The 21,089-nt window shown below is 45.6% G+C and overlaps 1 protein-coding gene across 1 annotated transcript in view; it reads left to right on the top strand.

The window, feature by feature from the left end:
- LOC104320869 (gamma-aminobutyric acid type A receptor subunit rho2) overlaps positions 1–21,089 on the top strand; it is a 43,636-nt gene that overhangs the window by 3,691 nt on the left and 18,856 nt on the right. The window contains exon 2 of the mRNA XM_069804847.1: positions 6,698–6,804. Coding sequence (XP_069660948.1) covers positions 6,698–6,804 — 107 coding nt within the window. The remainder of the gene's footprint in view (positions 1–6,697; positions 6,805–21,089) is intronic.

Here is a 21,089-nt window from a genome sequence, read left to right as displayed (position 1 = left end):
GGCCATGTCAGACTTGCAATGTGTAGTACTGGCTGTACAGTGCACGTGTATGTGTGCTTGTAGCTTCTTCAGAGCATCAGCCTTACCGTAAGTGCCAAGGAAGTGCTGTTGGCATGTCCAGTGCTGGATTGGCAACAGTTCGGGGTGCTCTTCAGTAGCTCTGTGGTGGCTGTATCTCAGGAACTGCAAATGCTGGTAGTCCTAGACTACCCATCTGGACGGAACTTCCACACAGAAAAAGAGAAACTCTGAAAAATAGTGTTTTTGTTAAAATTTATTGCTTTATAAAAATTGCTGATAATGCTTCTGGTAATGTTTATTGCTCTGCATGAATTGTCCTAGATGAGAGGGCTCAGGAGACATTTGCCATCTCAGCTGTGCCTGTGAATGCTGTGTTTCCAATGGCCTCTGCACTGGACAGACAGACACAGTCTGGCTCCGAGTCTGCCGATTCCTCTCTCCTAGCAGTTGTGTAAAGCCTCATGCTTCAACCAGCAGAAACACTGCACTTTTGAAATAGAAGTTGCTTTGAGCTTCCGTTAGCTAAAGACTTCTTGCCAAGGTTTTTCAAGTGGTGTCCTGGTTTCAGATGGGATAGAGTTAATTGTCTTCCCAGTAGCTGGTACAGTGCTGTGTTTTTGAGTTTGGTATGAGAAGAATGTGGATAACACACTGATGTTTTCAGTTGTTGCTAAGTAGTGTTTAGTCTGAAGTCAAGGATTTTTCAGCTTCTGATGCCCAGCCAGTGAGAAAGCTGGGAGGGCACAAGAAGTTGGGAAAGGACGCAGCCAGGGCAGCTGGTCCAAACTGGCCAACAGGGTATTCCATACCATGTGATGTCATGCCCAGTATATAAACTGGGGGGAGTGGGGGCAGGGAGATCGCTGCTCGGGGACTAACTGGGCATCGATTGGCGGGTGGTGAGCAATTGCATTGTGCATCAGTTGTTTATTCCAATCCTTTTATTATTACTATTGTAATTCTATTACTGTTACTATTACCATTATTAGTTTCTTCTTTTCTGTTCTATTAAATTGTTCTTAACCCACAACTTTTACTTTTTTTTTTTTTTCCGATTTTCTCCCCCATCCCACTGGATGGGGGGGAGTGAGTGAGCGGCTGCATGGTGCTTAGTTGCTGGCTGGGGTTAAACCATGACAAGTTGTCAGTGATTTGGAGTATCTCTTAGAGATGTAATTTTCAGGATGTGCTACATGCCAGCCTTAGGTTGGGACCCCGAAGCAGAAGTAGACCCTCAGGGCATGGCGGCATGAAACTCAGCACACAACTGTTCTTCCAAACAGTGATCCACTGGGGCAAGCGGCCCGCTGATCCCTGCTGAAATGGCTGCTGCTGGCAGCTGTGCTCCCTCTGTTGCCTTGCAGGGCTGCATTTTTTCCCCCAACTTTTGACCAGGTGCAGCAGGCAAGTCCACTGGCCTGTGATACCTCCAAGCCCCTACTGATCCCCTCTGATCTCCAGTGATTTCTCAGAAAGCGTGATTTGTAAGTGGCTCAGTGGTTAAATTGTTGATAACCATTTTTTACAGGTGTGTTGCTCACCTAGGGTTCAAGTGCAGGGCATTGCACAGCCTCTAGTCGAGCAAGATCTGATGCCTCCTGAGATTTATTCACCAACACCACAGCTTCGCAGCAGGACCAAATAGCAACATGAAACAAAATCAGGGAGAGAGATGTATGCACATGAATGGCAACAGCAGATCTGAGAAGGAAACCTCATGCCTTATCTTGGCAGCGTGCTTCAGCGGTGGTTCACGTTTGCAGTTACGACTTCTCAGCTGTTGGTAATGTTGCCCCCCCTGACTGGGCTGCAGCTGTGTAGTTGTCCCTGTAGACTGTGAGATCTTTAGAGCCTCAACACCGCTTCCTCACCAGCCTGTGTGCTGTCGGCGCGGTCTCTTAAACAGTCATGCCTCCTGCCTCTTCAGCAGAACAGTGGCTGCTGGCTCCCTTGGCTAGACCCGTTATCCCCCACGTCTCTTGCTTTTGGCTCTTTGCAGCGTTCACTGCCCAAACAGCCTATTTATGCTGGAAAGCTGAGCGTTATCACAGTGCTGTACCTCTGCGATTAAACACACTGGTTTCCTTTTGCTTCTGCTGGCACTGGTGTGACTTGCACTGATTTCACGGTGAGGACTGCCTGTAATTGTTTTTTGTTTTTGCAAACCAAAGATGACATCTTAAGTGGCAGAGGGTGTGGGGACAGCCAGGCAGGTTGGATAATTCTGCCCTGAAATAGTGAAAATAAAAGGTTGAGCTTTTTAGCCTTGCAAGGGAGTGTCTCTGCATAAAACATCTTTTGAGAATTTTACCCTGTGCTTGCGTTACTGTTGCTGGCTTTGGGCTGGATGGGTATAGGAAGAGGCAAGGAGTACAGGGTTTGGGATACGCTTGGTAAAAAAAGGCTCCATTTATTGCTGTGAAGAACAAATGTATTCTGCATTCATCTTTAATAAGCTACAAACATGAACAACCATAGAACAGATTTATTTTTTTTCCTGGTTAAAAACCGTGCTTTATAAAACCAAGCAAAAATGGAAGGTCCCAAACAGTAGATGTTAAGGTGTGTTGCACATGTAACCATAAGATATTCCTAATGTGTACAATAACAGTGAATGTTTGTGTCCATAATCTTCCAGAGTCTGATTTAGCTTTTTTTCTAGAAATCTGGCAAGGAATGTCACTTTTCTTTCCTTCCTGCTCCAGGCATAAAACCACAGATGTGTCAATGTGGAGTGTGTTACATCCAGAGGTAGGGCAACAGAGTCCCTCTCCCCTGCGGCTCTGGAGACAAGAGGGACTGGTGTGGCCATCCATGTAAACCAGGATAGACCCGCCTTGGTGTGGAGCTACCGGGGCCTCTTGGGCAACTGGGACTTGTCAAGCCCTCGAATTGCTGGCCCTGACAGGTGGTGGAAGGAGACCTCCCCAAAATCAAGGACACTGAGGTTCCCAGCTTGTCAGAAAGTTCTCGACCGTATCTGATCCCATGTGATCCATGTACATTAATATTAAAGATACACATCTATGTGGGGGTACACTCATAGCATATTGGAGATAATAAATTTGGAATGCTCATCTAGGAGCAAGTTAATTGTTATGGCAGTCATAAACTGTTATTGTACTTTCTCTTTTTCATTTATCTTCTAGGGGATTTTTGCAACAGTTCTTGGTGCTAGGTTTACACAGTGTGCATCTCCTCCAGCTTGCTGTGGCTGCTACACAAAGTAAATGACACCTTCAACTAATGTGTTTTGTTGTTTTTTTTTTTTCCCAGAGAATATATTGAAGTACGGTAAGATTTTCACTGAAACTGTAGAAATATTTTCCAAATCCCAATAGGAAATGGGATAATAGGAGCCAATGCCCCATGACCGTGAGATACCATCTTGTTGTGACCAAAGTCAATGCTGAATTCTCCTGAGGGAGATGCAGAAACCTGCTGGACCTTGGCTGCCGGCAGCTGCACTGTGCTCCCGCTGGAGATCATATTTCCTTTCAGGCTCACCGCTTAGCCATTGCCTTATGCCCTACAGCACAAGGACTGTTTCCAATTTTATAAGTTCTTTATCTTGCTCTGGGAAGGTCCGAATGTCTGCTTAGATACCTGCTGCTTTTTTGAGTCCTGCTGAGCTGTTATCTGGTTTCTCATGCTATCCAAACTTAATTTTCTTTATCTATTTGGCAATATAAAAAGGATCTATTTTATGCAACTGAGAATAATTCTGAATAAAAGTGACTGGAAAGGAAAATATAAAAAAAATTTAGGGCAATAATGGAGAGGCCTTTACAGGAGCTCAATGAGATACCTGTCCCCTTCTCTCCTCTGTAAACAGGAACAATTCCTCACAAAAGACAGTTTTATCAAACTCATCCCACATGAGCTAAGTGTAAATAGCAATAAAATTACATATCAAAAACATGGCAAAAAAGAGAAAGGGAGATGGGTCGCTTTAAATGAATAGTGGTGAATTGCAGAGAATGCATAAAGCTGAAAGAAACCCTGACAAATCTGTAATCAGAAGTGCTAAAGACCCTAAGTACATCAGGGAGGATTTATGAGATACCAGTGACCAGATTGTCAGTAAAGGCGCCTGATGAGCAGGAGCGTTCAGTGCATCCTTCGGCTCTGCAAAGGCACTGGTGGCTGTATTCACCTTTGCTGCAAATAATGAGATACTTCCTATGCCAAGCAGTGGTGGGGGTGGCATGGGATACCTGCCGGAGAGGATCAGGAGGTACCAGCATAGCTGTTGTCACTTAGTGTTATAAAGAATGGGGTTTTTTTCAGGCAAACTTGGTCTTGCCTTTGGATTAAATTGACAAAAATAGTTGTTAGACATTTCAAAGGCTGCATAGACTGCCTGTCATTAAAAATAGCTCTATACAAATTTTTTTTGTAGATGGATTAAATTGATTAAAAATTAAATGACAGATCTCTCTCAATTCTGAGTCATCCATCATGTACCTGAAGGATTGGGCATGAACTGATGATTAAATTCTGGCTATTAAGTGCAAACCCTGTCTCAGGAAGTTCCTGAAAACCTCTGTTTTCTTCCTAAGGCAGTGTCGGTGGCCCCAGCCAGCCCTCTGAAGCCTCTGCAGCCACAGGCTTATTCTTAGGAACTCTCGCGTATGCTATTTGCTGTTTGATGACTTTTAAGTGAAGTGGTCCGAGCTTGGCATTTCAGTGAGGCTGTGCCATCAATTTACAAGATGGCATTGTAATACAGTCAGGGTTTTCCATACTATTTCCTCACACAGCATGCAATCCAAAGTTTATTGGACTTTTAATTTGATTTTTTTTCCCTATTCTTTGAGTAGAGAGGTTTGATTGAACATTCACTGGCACTTAGGCCTTGCCCTGATGGTTAAAGTCAAGCAGACACAGGAAGATCATTCTTCTCCACTTCCAGCTTTTCAGGCACAGAGGCAATACTGTGGTTTGTGACATGAAGCGCTTTGTCAGCAACCCTAACTTCTGCAAAGAAACGCAACCTTCCCCTGCAGCAAGCAATAAAAAGCTAAACCTTTGCCTCCAACTATTCCCATTAATGGCTGTGCTTGGGTTTATCCCTTTGCTTTTAAGAAAACATTAATGCAAGCCGTGTTGGGAGTGCACTTGCTCCAGCTGGCTCTTCTTTTACAGCTAGCAGGGAGAGAGATGCTCCGACATCCCAATTTAAACAGGAGCCCAAAGTGAGGTGAGGGGGATCCAAATTTTCCTATGTAGCATGTGCCCTGGAGCAGAAAGGCTTATATTCCTTCAAAACATCCATTTAATACAGGTTTTTTTTAATTCTGTTGCTTCTTTTTCACCTCCTTATTAAAGTAAACAGGTTAGCAGCAGCTATCAACACCCCTTAGGTTTTATAATTTCTTTTCTGAATTGAATGCTCTGATGGGAAACTTTTCTTCTGATTTGTGATTTATGTTCCCTTTGCTCATACTCATCACGATTTGTGTTTTAATGACCCTAAAGCACATCCATGGCCCTTCCACAGCTGCACTTCTGCATGTGGTGATGGTTTTCTAAGCTCTGAATATTTGACCAAGATTTTAAGCCTAATTTACCCTCATTTTTTTTATCTATTAGAGTAATCCCTTTATTTTTCCTCCAAGATTTTTGTTCTTTACCAGCCAGTAATATTTCTCCCACACAGGCAAATCTGAACCCTTTTGTATAGCGTTCTATTTAGTATTATTCTTTTTAGTAAGTTGCTGACAAACAGCTAATTGCAGCAGTATTTACAACTTTATCAGATCTTATGCCCAGAGCAAAGGGGTTGAGGAATCTTAATGCTCCAAGTCCTCTCTTCCTGCACCGCTGGGGAACGCCAGGGATGCTGATCTGGATTTTCTTCCACAAGTCCACGCAGTATCTCTCTGTCTGCTGTTTAGTTACCCACTTATGCCATTTTAGTGACTTTCTTACACTTTTCTCAGGGGGTTGTTGTCATCCTTGTTCTACTGTTATATGTTCTCTCAGATAAAAAATTAGGACTTTTCCCCGCTTAATATTCAGAAAAGTGAAGGATGGCAGATCTTGCTGACTTCTTTAGATAAAACCCCTCTTTTTCCTGCTGCTGTGGAGGGAAATGGGTGATTGTGTCACTGTTAATAGTCAAAAGGCAAAGCGAGCCCTCTGTCCACACAAACTGCTGGTACTCAGCCGATGTTTGTGGGGCAGACAGTCCCAGAATAGCATATGACATTGTGTGACCGCCACTGAAAAAAGTTTTTCTCACGATAATGTCGCCTTGGTACCCAGCCAAGCCCCGGCTGGGTAACGTGTGGGGCAGAGTCAGCCGCTCCTACTGTTGCTTGCTCTGTCACATTTGCTGCATCCCGGCTCCTCCGTGAGATGCTGCACTCTCGGCCTCGTGCCTCCCCGGGAGCCGTGGTGTCCAGGGCGGAGAGAGCACCATGTCCGCTCGGAGCCAGCTGGGACGGCAGGGCTGTCCGCAGGGAAGGGCTGGGGGGGCTGCCTGGGTTAAAGCTGCCAAGAAGCAGCATTGGGGCCACCGCGCCGGCAACAACCCCGCTGCCCTCCCTGGGCTGCGCCCGCAAAGCCACTGCTCCTGCGGAGATGAAACCGCGCGGGCAGGAGTCGGCCGCAGAGCACCGCTCAGGCCCCGGAGACCCCGTCAGACCGATGCTGTTGCTGTCTTTTGCAGTCATATCTATAAGAAGAATCATGACGTGACCAAAACCTGGAAAGGAAAGACGGAGCAGCTTCTCAGAGTGGACGACCATGACTTCACCATGCGGCCGGCTTTTGGAGGTGAGAATAAAATGGTTCACTTGATTTCATGCTCATCTAATTATCTCATTAATCCTCTAATTAAAAAAATGGAAAAAAACTCTGGCCAGATGCACTGGTGTGAAGGGAAAGGACTTGGGCAGTCTTAGGAGATATTCGAGGCAATTCGGAGAGGCCTCATCCTCACCTCATAGTCCTCTGTACAGCTCCTACACTCCTTGCTGTTGCTGAAGTTGGCTCTTTTTTTGGCCAGTGTTCCCCAGAGCTCACGATGGACCCTTCTAGCAAGTGTTTCACTCTGTTGAGAAGTCGAACAAGCTGCAGGTTTTAACGTTTGTTTGTAGTTGTGAAGTTGCAATGAGCTTTTCAGCTGATGTGATCAAATTGCAAAATAAAGAACTCGTTAGGTGGATCACATCCCATCCTTGCTAGGAGAAAATGGAGTATTTTTGTCCAGGTAAAATCTTGTCTCAAACTCTCTAAAGCAACCAAAAGAGCAGGAGGGGAGGCCTCCGTCACCTTCACTTCTGTCGTACCCAGTTACAGGGATGTCCTCACCTGACCTTTCTAGAGTCACTACTGCAGAGGTAAGAGAGGACCTGAATAAAAAATGTGCTGGAATACCGGTAGGGAAATCCATCTTCCGATTAGATCAATAACCAGGCCTCCCCAGACCAAAGGACAGAGTTTTCTGCAATTTTCGCTGAATGACTAATATTGCATCCTTTGTCAATCGGCCTTCTAGGATGAAGTGCAACATCTCCCTGTCCAGAGGGTCACATGAGTATTTTGCGTTTTGCACCTAGTCCATAGAACAGAACTTCTCTGACCTGCCCGTTCCTGGTGTGGCTGGAAAGATGTTTCCCATCCCACAGTGCAGACGTGCTGATCTGACAGCACGGTGCTGTCCCCATGCTCACAATTTATATATCTCCAGAGCCCAAAATGTGTCATCACCAGCGGTTTGCCCCCAAACCCACTGTAATTTACTAACAGGTTGCAGTCCAGCCGGCCCATTGGGGGTAACTCTTTTGATAGTCAGTGGTAAACTTGATCTGCTGTTTCTAGGGTTGAAGAGTTTGCCTTAAATTGTCCTTTGGGTGGAACATAGGCAAATCTCCCTAGGGCTGGCGTGAGCACATCTGACAATCCCAGACGTGCAGCTGAGGCTCCGGGCTGAGGTCTGGGAGCTGGCTCTGGAGGCACTGGGCATGCCCACTCCTTTTTGAATCGTCTGTAAAAGCGATGCTGAACGAGCTGCCCCTGGGCCTCTCACCGGCTGCAGGTGGGTATTTCCTTGACAGTGATAGTGCTGCTTCACCCTCTGGTTAGGGAAAGGGAGATTATGGCTTATTGCTGGTATTTCCTCTCCTGCTGGGTTGCTGCTTTAGGAAGGTGAGCCTTTCAGCAAGGTGGATTTGGGAAGGAACCTGACCTCTGAAAGATGAAAAAACCAGGGAGCCGTGAGATTGCTTTCAGGGACCGACCTAAATCTTCTTAGCTCCAGGAGGAGATGGTTACCATCAGGATTGTCCAGCCAGCCACCTTGTTGGCTCAGTCTCCCATTTGTTTGTTTATTGGTCTTGGCTTTCTTTACCTGAATTTTTAGCCTTCTTTTTTCTATTCTTCTGTTCTGCCTGCAAAGCCTGGATCTGTGAGGTGTTGGCTGGATGTCCACCACCTTCAGTCTGGCTTTGTTTTGTTGGCATGCTGCTCTGTCATGGATATTGGTGATCCCACATGGCTTGCCCAGCGCAGCAGTGCTTTATCACAGATTAACAGAATGGTTTGGGTTGGAAGGGACCTTTGAAGATCATCTAGTCAACCCCCCTGCCATGGGCAGGGACATCTTTCACTAGAACAGATTGCTCAAAGCTTCATCCAAACTGACCTTGAACACTTCCAATGATGGGATCAACACTTCATTGATTTCGATCAACGCTTCATTGATTTGTGTCACTAGATTGTATGTTGTCTTCTGAAGGGGGATAGGAGGCTGCATGGTTTCACACACATGAAGATGGATTGCTAATCTGGTACACTTCACCTTTCCTAACAGAAGACTAGATGCTGAGAAGTAGATACCATGCTCTGTTGAGTGAGTTCACGAAAGTCTACATAACACCCCTAAATACCAGGTATGCCCTCTCCTGCTATAAGCTCAGAGGGTCCCCCCCTACTTCCCATCCTGTAGATCCTCTGTCCTTCTCCTTTTCCCTCCCCAAGGCCTTAAAAGAGAGCATTGTGGAAAGCTCCTGTGGCCGGTAACTTTTTCTCGGCTTTATTCTTCTCCCACATTCAGATAGGAACCACTACCATATAATAATCTGGCTGCAAGTACATTTTCCTCTGACCATTTTCACTCCTTACTGCAAGGCTGGTGCCTGAGCTGGAATTATTCCTGTTCACTCAGAGAAGAGAAGATAGTGTTTCTGGTGCTGAAGGTCATTCCTGCTTGCCCCTGATCATGTTGGGAGGTGAGCGTGCTTGTTCTAGTGGCTGTCCTGGAGCAAACGAGAGGGGAGAAGCAAAGTGCAGAGGCAGGCTTAGATCTGAAGGCACACAGGACCCCAGGCTGGTAGCCCTGGGACAGGTACTGCCCGCATTGTATGCAGCTGCAGGCACCGAGTGGACAGGATTATGCACAGCTTGTAAATTATGGCAGTGGGAAGGAGGAGAATCCCAAATGATTGCCTTTTGCCAGCTCATGAGACAGCAGTCGCTACTAAATTAGTCTCACTGAGGGTGGCCATCCAAGCTGTATTTTGTCATGTTAAAATGCGAGGGAATAGAGCAAGCAGAGAAAAATAGCTGGCTCAGAGAGAGAGTGCAGCTATGGGATCCTTATTTGCCTTGGTGACTCTAGGTTGAACAGAGTTGGTTTTAACAGTAAATGGTTTTCCCAGCCAGTGAAGTCAGTGACAAACCCTGCTCATCCCAAAAGGAAGGGATCTTCCCTTCAGCAGGCAAAAATTAGTGTCAGTGTCAGAGAGGGAATTTTCTAGTCTTCTAGGCAGCAGAGAAAAGCCTCAAAGCAAATGCTCCCTTAGAAACCCAAGCTGTTAAATTTTAGGGTGCTGTGTTAGGTTTTCAGATTTTTTTAAAATTTTTTTTTTTTAAGCCAACTTCAGTTTTTGAAGCTTGGCTGATGACTTCTGAATGCCTGATGTGGACAGACTGGAAGCACTGGTGTCTCCTCGGTGCAGCTATTACCACTCTGGCCAAAAGACCGGCTGGTTCCTGGCTCTGATGGGGTGGAATGACAGGGCTTCTCTGGGAGGAGATTTGGCTCCTTCCTTTGACTTGGTTGGAGATAGCTGGGGAGCCACTGTGATTTTGTTTTTTTTTTTCCTAGCTGGATGTATGTCAGGGCATGATGCCTATGCTTTTTGGGGAACCTGAGGGGTTTTGTTCTGTTGTGCTGATGGTTTAGGTTTTGATGTCCAATGTCACCACTGCACTGTATTTCTGTAAACAGACCAAATTTTTACTGTTTTTTATCAGTTTCACAGAGTCTGTGAGGAACAACTTTGTGCACAGTTCACACCAAATAAACACACATATTCACATGATTACTCTTCCAGTGCTAATGTAACTGCATTTTAATCTCCCTCTTGTCTTGTTTTCCCATGCTATATCCCATCATGGCATTAGAATATTCCTAGAGCCTAAAAACTTGGAGTAACATCTATAAAATTAAGAAATATCCTAACAGCTGTCAGTGAGAAGGTGACTTTATTTATAAAGGAAAAATATGGTGTTTCTTTAATTTTCGTTTCATTAATTTTTGCTCAAAACCTCCTTATCTTGCAGAGCTACCTGGGACAAAGGTGAGATACTAGCAAAGTTGTGCTGAAGTTGCATGTGACAAGGAACAAACATGGCAACAGCTTTGTTGAGGCTCCAGCCTTGGAAAGCATGACTCTCACACACGGAGATAGCTCAGGTGGTACAGGTTCTTGCACAGCTGCAGAGTGATGCAGTGTATTTTTAGGGACAGATGATAAGCCTGACGGAAAAAAAATGTAAGGGAAAGAAAACAAAAGTCTGGTAAGAGGCGATCCTTTTATTTTCTCCTGTAATGTTATTCGTCAGGCAGCCATAGTGATTTGCTATGCACTGTGAATCCTTCCAGTTTTTTGCAGTGGCAATCCCAATCAAACTGATGTGGTCTGACCTATGTAGGATAAAAAGGCTTTTGTACTGCAGAAGCAGAGCAGAGGAGCCTGTGGGATGTGTGTGACCGTACCTGGTCGCTGCCCTAAGACCGTCTCTGCTGTCTAAGAGCAGCTCAGGCACCACGGTCTAAAGGAGACCCTAGCCCCATGGCATTGCATTGGGCCTGTGATGTTATGGTGCAGGTGGGAAAGGCAACTCGACTCTGGAAAACATAAATAATATCAGAAGGAAATTGTGAGTGACATTAGACTACAAAGAAGCCCAGTACTGTAAATATGATGGTTCCCAAGCTTGGTGAAATAACGGGCAGCTGTTAACCTTCAACATTTTTGGTGGACCAGTCTACAACTTCACCATTGAACTTTAAGCTTAAAAAGGGGTCTGCACCTGCTTTATGGTGACCATGGTGACTCTTGCTGGTCTGCAGAGGACAGTCAGCAAGCTGTCAGCACAACACAGCCGTGACCACTGGACACAGCAGGCTGGGGTTATGCAACGTGAAATGGAAGAAAAACATTAGAGAAAGGCGAAGGGTTTTTCAAGAAAAAGTATCTCTGTAAAGAGCAAGTGAGCAAGCAAGTGTTGTGTAAGTTTATTAACAGCCCGATAAACATGATTGTCTTGCCTGCTCTCAGCCCATTAGAGACAAGCTATTGGGTATGGTGGTAATGACAAAGATTTTTGCTTTGCTGATGCTCAAAGTAACCTCCATAAGCTAAAATAGACTGCATTTGTTATGACCGTTAGGGAGTTATCTCCATGTCAGTGACCTTGTTCTAGCTAGCAGATGTTCAGGTATTATTTACAAATATTAATATTTAAGGATTATGTAAATGTTTGGTTTGCTGCCTTCCTTAAACATCCATTTTAAGCATTTCATCTATGACATCTCGTATTTTACAGGGAGCCTGTGAATAAGCAGCTTTAGTTGATACTTAAAATAGCTGTATCTTCTTTGCTGAGGAACAGCCTAATGCTGTACTTTTATTATATTTCTTCATAGCCTAATAGCCTAATGTCAGCTGGTCCTTGCTGCCCTTTCTTGGCAGTATTTTTGTCAGGATGGATGAATGGCGGGGTGAATGAAGCATCAGTAGTTCACTTAGGGTTTGTATCAAGGGCTGGAATAAAACTTGCTTCTCCCTCAATGAGATGTGGAGAAATGAAGGTCTCTGCAGTCATGTGGCAGCGGATGAGCGTATCCTGGTTGTGACTGCCTGGAAGCTGAGCTGCCCACACCTAGGAAGTCTCAGACATATATACATACATTAAAAAAAAAAGAAAATAAATATATACACACACACACATACATGCAGAAACACTGAAGACTGTTTTGCAGCTTGCAGACATGGGATCCTGTATGGACATTTGTGAGCCTCTCTGGGTGTGTGCAATGTATCTGGCAGCAAAGAAGTCTCAAACCTGCTTGTTTCTCATGTAGATATTTTTATCTCAGGGCCTATGTCTGCCTCACTCCTTCAAAGATAGATGAGGCGACAGAGAGACAGTCTCAGAGAAAAAATGTGCCTTTGAAATCACTGCCAAAGAGAAAAATTAAAGAGATATTGCAAAGTTTTAGTCTCTCAGAGCTGGAGTGGAAAACTGATTCCAGACATTTTCATGGTAGCATGCTATTCCCTATCTTCCAAAGCCTGCTGCACTGTTAACAAATAAAAACCATGTTTGTGTGCAGTACCTGTTTCTGACTGGGAACTGGCTGGTCCTTTGCAGCTTTCATGCTGCTCTTCAGTGGGTGGTTTTAGGTACTGAGACACCCTAGGACGTGACAGGTTTTAATGCTGGGCACCTTCTCAAGTCATTCCTGAACAGCACTTGTGGAAACCTCCTGGGTTCCCTGGAGGGGTTAGCTCCAGACCAGACGTGCCATGCAACCTGGGACAGAGTTTAGTATTCAAACTGGAGTTTTTGCAAGGTGAAACAAGCCACAAAGTCTTCTTAGTGTCTTGGTGTCTAAAATGGAGACTTGTTGTGTCTGCCTGTTCTCCTTGTACAACCGCTGAATGCAGATGCAAAGTGGGTCTTCTCTAAAGGTATTCTGTACAGCATCTTTTCTGTATGTGGCACCTAAGTTGAATGCGTAATGGCTTTCATTGAAGAGTAGGTCACAAAACAGCATGTCACTGCAGAAGAAAGAGAAATGAAGGAGCACTCTCACCACTGGTTCTCAGGACACTGGGTTGTGAATTTGGCAAAGGAGTAAATACCTATAAAGCCGCAAACACCTTGACAGCCTGGTCCCTGAGTGTCTTTTTAATAACACCCAAGTTTGATCTGAGGCAAGGACACTGACGTGCGGGAATTTATAGAAATAAGTTGTTGCTGATTCAGTTTTGGAAGACACTACAGTAAGAAGATGCAAGGGTGCTCTACCATGTCACATGAAAATTCTGTGCAGAAATTCTGTGGCTAATGGATCCTGCCAAATACAAGAGAGAAAGTAGAAGCACTCCTATCAGCCTCGGATTGTGCTTCAGGTCACTTACATCCTCTCTCAACATGCAAATACAAATATCTCCTTCAAAAGAAAAATCTTCTGTTTTCCATTTCCAATTTTTGTATCATGAAATTTGCTGGTAACTGTGTGAGTGTCTTAAGTGGAAGCTGCCGCCGTGCTGTGTCTGAGATGCAAGGGGAATAGTTTATTCGTGGGTTCATTTCTGTATTGTAAGTGGAAGTCTGTGCCATAAAAGTCTGTGACTTTTATGAAGTTTTTTAAGATTCCAGGGTTTGCTTTCTGGTTGTATCAGTCCTGCTGAATTAGGATTTCAGTTCTGCAAGATATTGCTGTGGACAGTGATGGAGGTAATTGATGTGTTTGCTGTTTCGGGAAGAAATGCTTCAGTTGAAGGTTATACAATTTCTCTCTAGACCTTGCTCTATAAATACTTAGGCTCATGTTTAATTTGAAAAATTCTATGAATTTGGCTGACATTTTTCAGAGACCCTAAAGTATGAGCTGAAAAGCTTTGCTGGGCCTGCAGTCTTTGAGCAAAGCAGCACTGCTTCCTCGTCTCAGCCAAATCCACAGCTTTCACATGGGATCCGTTTAAGTTCCCATCCAGCAGTGAACATCCTAGAGAGGAGCCTGAGCTTTGAGATTTCTCCAGTGTTACAGTATTCAGGTCTTTTCTTGCTTGTAATTCTCCAAGCTGATCCTTCTGTTTTTCCTCTCTCTGAAGAAAAAAATGAGTATTGATAAACATTGTTTATGACAAGGAAAAGCTGGTCAATGAGGGCTTTTTCACTTTTAATGCTATAATCTGAGTTACTTGTCGTCTGTCTACCTGCTCAACGTGTCAGATACCATCTCAGCTGTTCTTTTCCCTTCCCCTTCACACTTTCCTCATCCTCTGCTCCCTCTCAATAAAAAGATTTTTTTCTGTTTGCTTATCCCTAGTGGTATTTGATGGGGAATTTGGCAAAGCATCTGGAGCACCAGTGGTTCAACAGTATAGTTTCCAGAGGGACAGGATTAAAAAAGCTAGCAGTTCCCAATCGACTCCAAGGATTAGTGAGACCAAAGATCTCTTGACATCTTTCTGTGACTAATCAACAGCCGTTTAATTCAATGGTATGTGCTGTAGCCAAGATGACCTTTAAGGAAACCCAGGGTTTGTTTCTGTGGTTTAAAGAGGGCATTTGTTTACAGGGCTTCTGTTTTGCTTCAGACACTGCATGCATTTACAGTGTTGCTCTCATCAAGTGCCTCTGCAAAACCGCATCTTAGTAGAAGTGTTGAAGAGTGATGGGCCAAGCGAATACGTAATTATCCTTATCAGTTATGCTCATTGCCTAGAGCAGGACTTGGTGATCGTTCGATTCCTGTCACTAGCTCCCAGGCAGCAACACTTGGGCTGGCCCCTCTGGCTCTTCACCCACTCTTCCATGCTCAGCCCAACCTCTTGTCCAAGCCTCCTCCAAAGGGTCGTGGTGTCTCAACGTACCCTTGTTCCCATTCATGTGCTTTGTCATCGCCTCAGCCCCAGGTGCTGAATGAGGAGCAGGGAGAAGGGAAAAGCAGTGACGGCTCCTGCTGATTGTAGTAGGATTTTGCCGAAGAAGGGCAGGGTAAATATTTCCACTGAAAAGTAAGTTTTACAGTCTCATTTTCATACTGTCTGTATTAAGAACTTCACGTGTGAGTCCAGAGTACAACTGATTTCTCCCTCTCTCTATTATACTCACTGTTCTATCATCCCTCAAATTCATGATTAACTGCAGAAAAGAAAGAAAGTAAAAGCAGTTTCACTGATGTACAAGACACCTAACCCAACCTCAGGCCTCTCCTCTCAAGGGCTTTCCAGACCATCTGGCTTTACACTGAACACCCTTTATTTTGGGTTTAATAAAGCTTCATGGCAGCTCCAGACTGAACCTTAGACTTCGGCCTTGCAATGAGGTAACGGCTGGTTATCCGGGAGCCAAACTGAGCATTTGGTGCAGATATATGAAAAAAGAAAAGAACATGGGCAGAGTATTTTATCTTCAAGAGCAGGTAGGGAAGGAATAGGAGAGAGGGACAAATACCAACTTGGCAGTGTTCTTCTGTTTTGGTTTTGGCTTTTTGTGTTTGGTTTTCGGTTGTTTTTTTTAAATCTGTGATTAGTGTTCAGTCAAGCATGGAAATCACAGCAGTAAATAGACTTTGGATGGGTGTTGATTTCCTGAATCAAGGCTAAATTAAGCATTCCTACACGGAAAGTGTCTCTTGCAGCCTGGAAGCTGGGGGGGCTTCCCAGCATGTGCTGGCCATGCAGCCCCTCGGCACCAGGGAGACCCAGCGGGAAGCACCACGGATGACTGCTGCCTTCCTCTTCTGGCACAACCTGACCACACTGTGAAGCCGTCCTGGCAGACACCACGTCTTCTCTGTTAGCACCGTGCCTACCGCAACATGGCAGTTTGGGATGGCAGCACTGTGGGCGCCACTGCAATGCGAACAGCTGTGTGTGACAATGGATAATATTAATTACAAGTGCTTTCTAGAGCAAGAGCCAGAGGCAGGGCTAGTGGCAGCCTTGTGCCTGCCCTGATGTGGGCTGTGTTGGACTGTGGAGCCTTTCTGAAGTGTCTTACCCTCAGCATTGAGCCTTGCTCTTGCAGAGGCCCAAGTTAAGTATCAAAAATATGGCTACACTGAAGAGCTATTGGGTATTTAAAGGCATTAAGGGAATAGATAAGTATTTGAATCATTTCCCAGGCTCTCCTTGATTACCATGCATGACTTTATGAGGTATCTGAGCAAAGAAAGGCTAACTGGCTGCTAGCAGGGCACTGCCTACCAGCAAGCTTGTGTTGTTTCCCTGTTGATTATACTGCACATCAAAATGTGTGTTATCACCACAAATACAGTGCTTTTTGCTACACAGTCTACCTTGTTAAAAAAAACCTAAACCACATTTTACTGAGCAGGAGGAATGTCATATAGGAATTCTTTCTCTTGGTGTTGCTTTTAACTTTTGTTTACTCAGTGTCCTAAATAATCATAGAGAGTAGGAAGAAGTGTGGCTGCAACCAAGGTATAAACTCATAGAGTGATTTCAGATTGAAAAGGATTGCATTAAAATACTGTATATAAGACAAGCAGGGTTTGTAGAGCAGCGTAGCATGACTTATTAGGTCAACTGAAAGAACCAGAAGTAACAAACCACCTCCTTAAAAACAGCACTCTATAAGCTAATTTGCTTATTAGACCTTATCATACTCCACAACTACTCAACTGAAGAGGATGAAGGGGAGCAGAACACTGCAGAGCCGTTGCTACAATATTTCCATGTAACGAAGCCACCACTTCCTCTGGCCATACCAGAAGATGATGCATTTGTGGGGTGAGAGAAGGGCCATGTGCTGATCATGTCTGCAGGATGCTGAATTGCATGTTAGGAATGACACAACTGCCAGGGACATAAGCAATGTCTCTTCCCAGGGCAGGGAGCCAGTCAAAAGAAAGGACACGTGGCAAGGAAAAGACATCTGTGATTTTGCCATGGATTTGCCTCTCTCTGATGAGTTACGATGGTCTGAGAATCCAGTGGAAGGAATCCACTGGCTGATGAACGGTCACATCTCGTGGCCAGATCAGTAGGGACCGAGCACGTTTCCTGGCCTGGCAGGCAGGGACCAGCTTGTGAGGACCTGAGCCCGTGCCACCAAAGGCAGAGGGCTCTCTGACCTGCTGTCCTCCTCCACACCTCTCCTCTGGCCCTGGCAGCAGACTCGGCCGCCTGACAGGTCTTTCCCTGGACTGATTCAAGTCCCTGATTTGGAAGAAAATAGTCCAGTTGCTGCTGCTGCTGTTGGTTTTGGCTGGGTTAATTTTCTATGGGTCAGTGAGCTAAACAGTCTTACAGGAGGTCCCACTGCAAGCTCAGCCTGCTCCTCCATGCAACCTCATCCTTTGCTGAAAGTCATTCCCTGTGTAATTCAAGGGGGAGGCTGAGGACTCTTCTCGCCTGCTCAGTGAGCACACCTGTGTTATGAAGCCCTGTGTACAAGAGAAAAAAACTCTTCAGCACTTCTTGGCCCTGCTGCTGGATGCGGTTGTGACAGCATGTCTGTGTTTCATCGTCAGGTGCAGACTGGGCCTTTGTGGGTTTTCCTATTTTGGGAAATACCTGGGAGAAGGGGAGCGGAATGCCAACAGGGTGAGAATTTCCTTGGCCTCCTGTGACTCCTTATAGTATATAAACAACTGAAAGGGAGCCGGGAAAGGGAGCAAGATGGGCTTGTGTCATTTGAGTGAAAAATCTTACTGAAGTCTCTGGGCTCCAGAGAAACATGCCAATGCTGATTAACTGGAATTTCACCCCACGTGAATCTTCCTGGCAAACACCCTTCAGCTTGGACAGACACCACCAAGACACGAATAGTAGTGACCAAATGTTTGCTGGCATTCTTTTAAAGCATGAAGTGCATGGCTGTGTGTCTGAATGTGATGTGTAGGTGTTTGTTAGCATCTAGGAGTCATCTAAAAGTGCTGGGTTAGCCACATTACAGCTTCACTGCTGGGGGCAACAGTCACTTAAATTGGAATTGGTGGTGCTGAGGAGTCTGGTCCTGCTCCACAGGGCTTGCTTCAGGGTGCCTGTACCCAGCACAGCTGCCAATGGACGGCGCAGGTGCAACAGGCCAGAACCGTGCAGGTGGAAGGGGGACGGTGTCACCGTCAGCATGCTCTGCGGTAATTCGGTGAGGCTGGCTTATCAAAGCCGTAGTAAAATCTGTATCAGGGCCAGTTGCAGTAATCAGCTTGTCTCATGGGCTTTGTGATTACCCTTTCCCTACTGAAGCTGAGTTGGTGCTTCTTTCTCCTTGTATTGGGTTAGTGTGGCAAGGTTTTGGTAGTGGGGGGATTACAGGGGTGGCATCTGTGAGAAGCTGCTAGAAGCTTCCCCTACGCCTGACAGAGCCAATGCCAGCTGGCTCCAAGACAGACCTGCTGGTGGCTGAGGCTGAGCCCATCAGCAATGGTGGTAGTGCCTCTGGGAGAATAGATTTAGAGAGGGGGAAAAAAACCCTGCATGGCAGGAACTTCAGCCGGAGAGAGGAGTGAGAAGATGTGAGAGAACCAGCCCTGCAGACCCCCAGGTCAGTGCAGAAGGAGGGCAGGAGGTGCTCCAGGTGCCGGAGCAGAGATTCCCCTGCAGCCCGTGGTGAAGACCATGGTGAGGCAGGCTGTCCCCCTGCAGCCCAGGGAGGTCCACAGGGGAGCAGATCTCCACCTGCAGCCTGGAGAGAGAGGACCCCATGCCGGAGCAGGGGGATGCCCGAAGGAGGCTGTGACCCTGTGGGAAGCCCACACTGGAGCAGGTTTGCTGGCAGGACAGAGACAACGTGTGACGAACTGAACCCAACCCCATTCCCCATCCCCCTGTGCTGCTGGGAGGGAGGAGGTAGAGAAAATTGGGAGTGGAGTAGGGAGGAGGTAGAGTGATCAAGAGTGAATTTGAGCCTGGGAAGAAGGGAGGGTGGGGGTAACGTGTTTTAAGACTTGGTTTTATTTCTTATTACCCTAATTTGATTTGATTGGTAATAAATTAAATTAATTTCCCCAAGTCAAGTCTGTTTTGCCTGTGATGGTACTTACTGAGTGATCTCTGCCTGTCCTTATCCTGACCCGTGAACGTCTTGTTATATTTTCTCTCCCCTGTCCAGCTGAGGAGGGGACTGATAAAGTGGCTTTGGTGGGCACCTGGCACCCAACCAGGGTCAACTCACCACACTCCTCTAGCAGAGGCAAACATGATGCTGTTGTCATGCTTTAAGCCCAGCCAGCAACTAAGCACCATACAGCTGCTTGCTTATTCCCCCCACCCAGTGGGATGGAGGAGAGAATAAAATAAAAAAAGTAAAACTCATGGGTTGAGATAATGACAATTTAGTAGGACAGAAAAGGAAGAAAATAATAATAATGATAACAACAACAATATGGTAATAATAATAAAGGAATTAAAATGTACAAAACAAGTGATGCACAGTGCAATTGCTCACCACTTGCAATGCCCAATGCCCAGTCAGTCTCTAAGCAGTGGCCCCCAGCCAGCCCTCTCCCCAGTTTAAATACTGGGCATGACATCATATGGTATGGAATACCCCTTTGGCCAGTTTGGGTCAGCTGTCCTGGCTGTGTCCCCTCCCAACTCCTTGAGCCCCTCCAGCCTTCTTGTTAGCTGGACATGAGAAGCTGAAAAATCCTTCACTCAGTATAAACACTACATAGCAACAACTGAAAACATCAGTGTGTCATCAACGTTATTCTCACACCTAACTCAAAAACACAGCACTATACTAACTACTAGAAAGAAAATTAACTCTGTCCCAGCTGAAACCAGGGCAGCTGTGTTCAAAAGCCCTGAAGATGTGTGGGAGTCTGCGTGCTGCTGCAGGTACTGGAGCGGGATGGAAGGCAGCTTGCAAATGTGCACTGCTTTCTCAGAACATTTCTGCTGTCTTCTTAGGCTTACAGCGTATTCAGATCTTGGATGTGGTCTTGAGAAAGATGCTACTGTAGCTAAATACATGCATGCAGCAGGCCCTGCTGTGCATGGCACTGCGCAAATACGGGTGTGGATCTACCAAGCGGTTGTGGTGCCTCTTAAATACCATAGAATTGCTAATCAGGTTCAAAATCTAGGTGCTAAAAATCTTTGCAAACCTTCATGGAGGCCACTATGGTCCTTGGAAAATTCATTTCTGCTGGGCAAGTCCCAGTCTTGTCTGCAGAGCTGCTACTTCCTTCCCCACAGTCTGTCTCGCTGACGGTGCCCAGGCTGGAGATACGCTCTAGATACGCACATCAGCCTGAGCCCTGCGAGACCCGCTGCCACACACTGAGAGCTCAAGGCAACCGCTGATCCACCTGGACTGTTCCTCAGCAGTTCCCGCTCACCTGCCCCCATGGGTTGTGCTTGGTGTGCGTGTTGCTGTAGGCACTGACCTCCTCAGTGCACCAGAAAGGGAAAAGGCTGTGTGAGGACATGCTGTGGGGAACTTTGGAATAAGATGAGGAGGTCCTGGTCATTAATGAGCAGCAGTCTATGGCGAAATTTTGATACAGGCTTTCTAGTAATAGAGCAGTATGAATTTGTTATGGGATGTTTTCTGCTTATTTACTCTTTGTGAATTCTTTGGTTGCTAATTTTAAAACTGCTGTGGAAAACTACTAACATCATCAATGAATTGTATGAATGAAAATGGTGATGGGCTCTTGAGAGTTTAATGTAGCTTGTCTTGTTGATAAGAAATGAGAAACCCACAAGGAAAAGCTCATTGCTTGCAGTTTCTTCTTCTCAGTCCCCTGTTCTTGGGGCCAAATTTGTTCATAAAGGCCTAAAATTTATGATGGGATGGCTCAGCTTTTAAAAACATACGCAAATGTTTTATCCAAGCTCTGGATTAGCTGGACAGTGTCACCATCACAGCACATGCCAAGGGGAAGATAATTCAGTGTTTCAAAAGGGGTCTTACATGGTTATTCACTGACTCTTCCCCCGGCCCTCTTGTGAAGAATCAAAGACAGAAAAGTATAACATAAGCTCAGAAATGTTTTGCATGCTACCTTATAGTGCTAATTAAATGCAGATGATATAAAAGAACAGTAATTTACA

The sequence above is a fragment of the Haliaeetus albicilla genome, chromosome 17, assembly GCF_947461875.1.
Source record: "Haliaeetus albicilla chromosome 17, bHalAlb1.1, whole genome shotgun sequence".
Taxonomy (NCBI): Eukaryota; Metazoa; Chordata; class Aves; order Accipitriformes; family Accipitridae; genus Haliaeetus; species Haliaeetus albicilla.
This window is presented reverse-complemented; position numbering and strand designations above follow the sequence as displayed.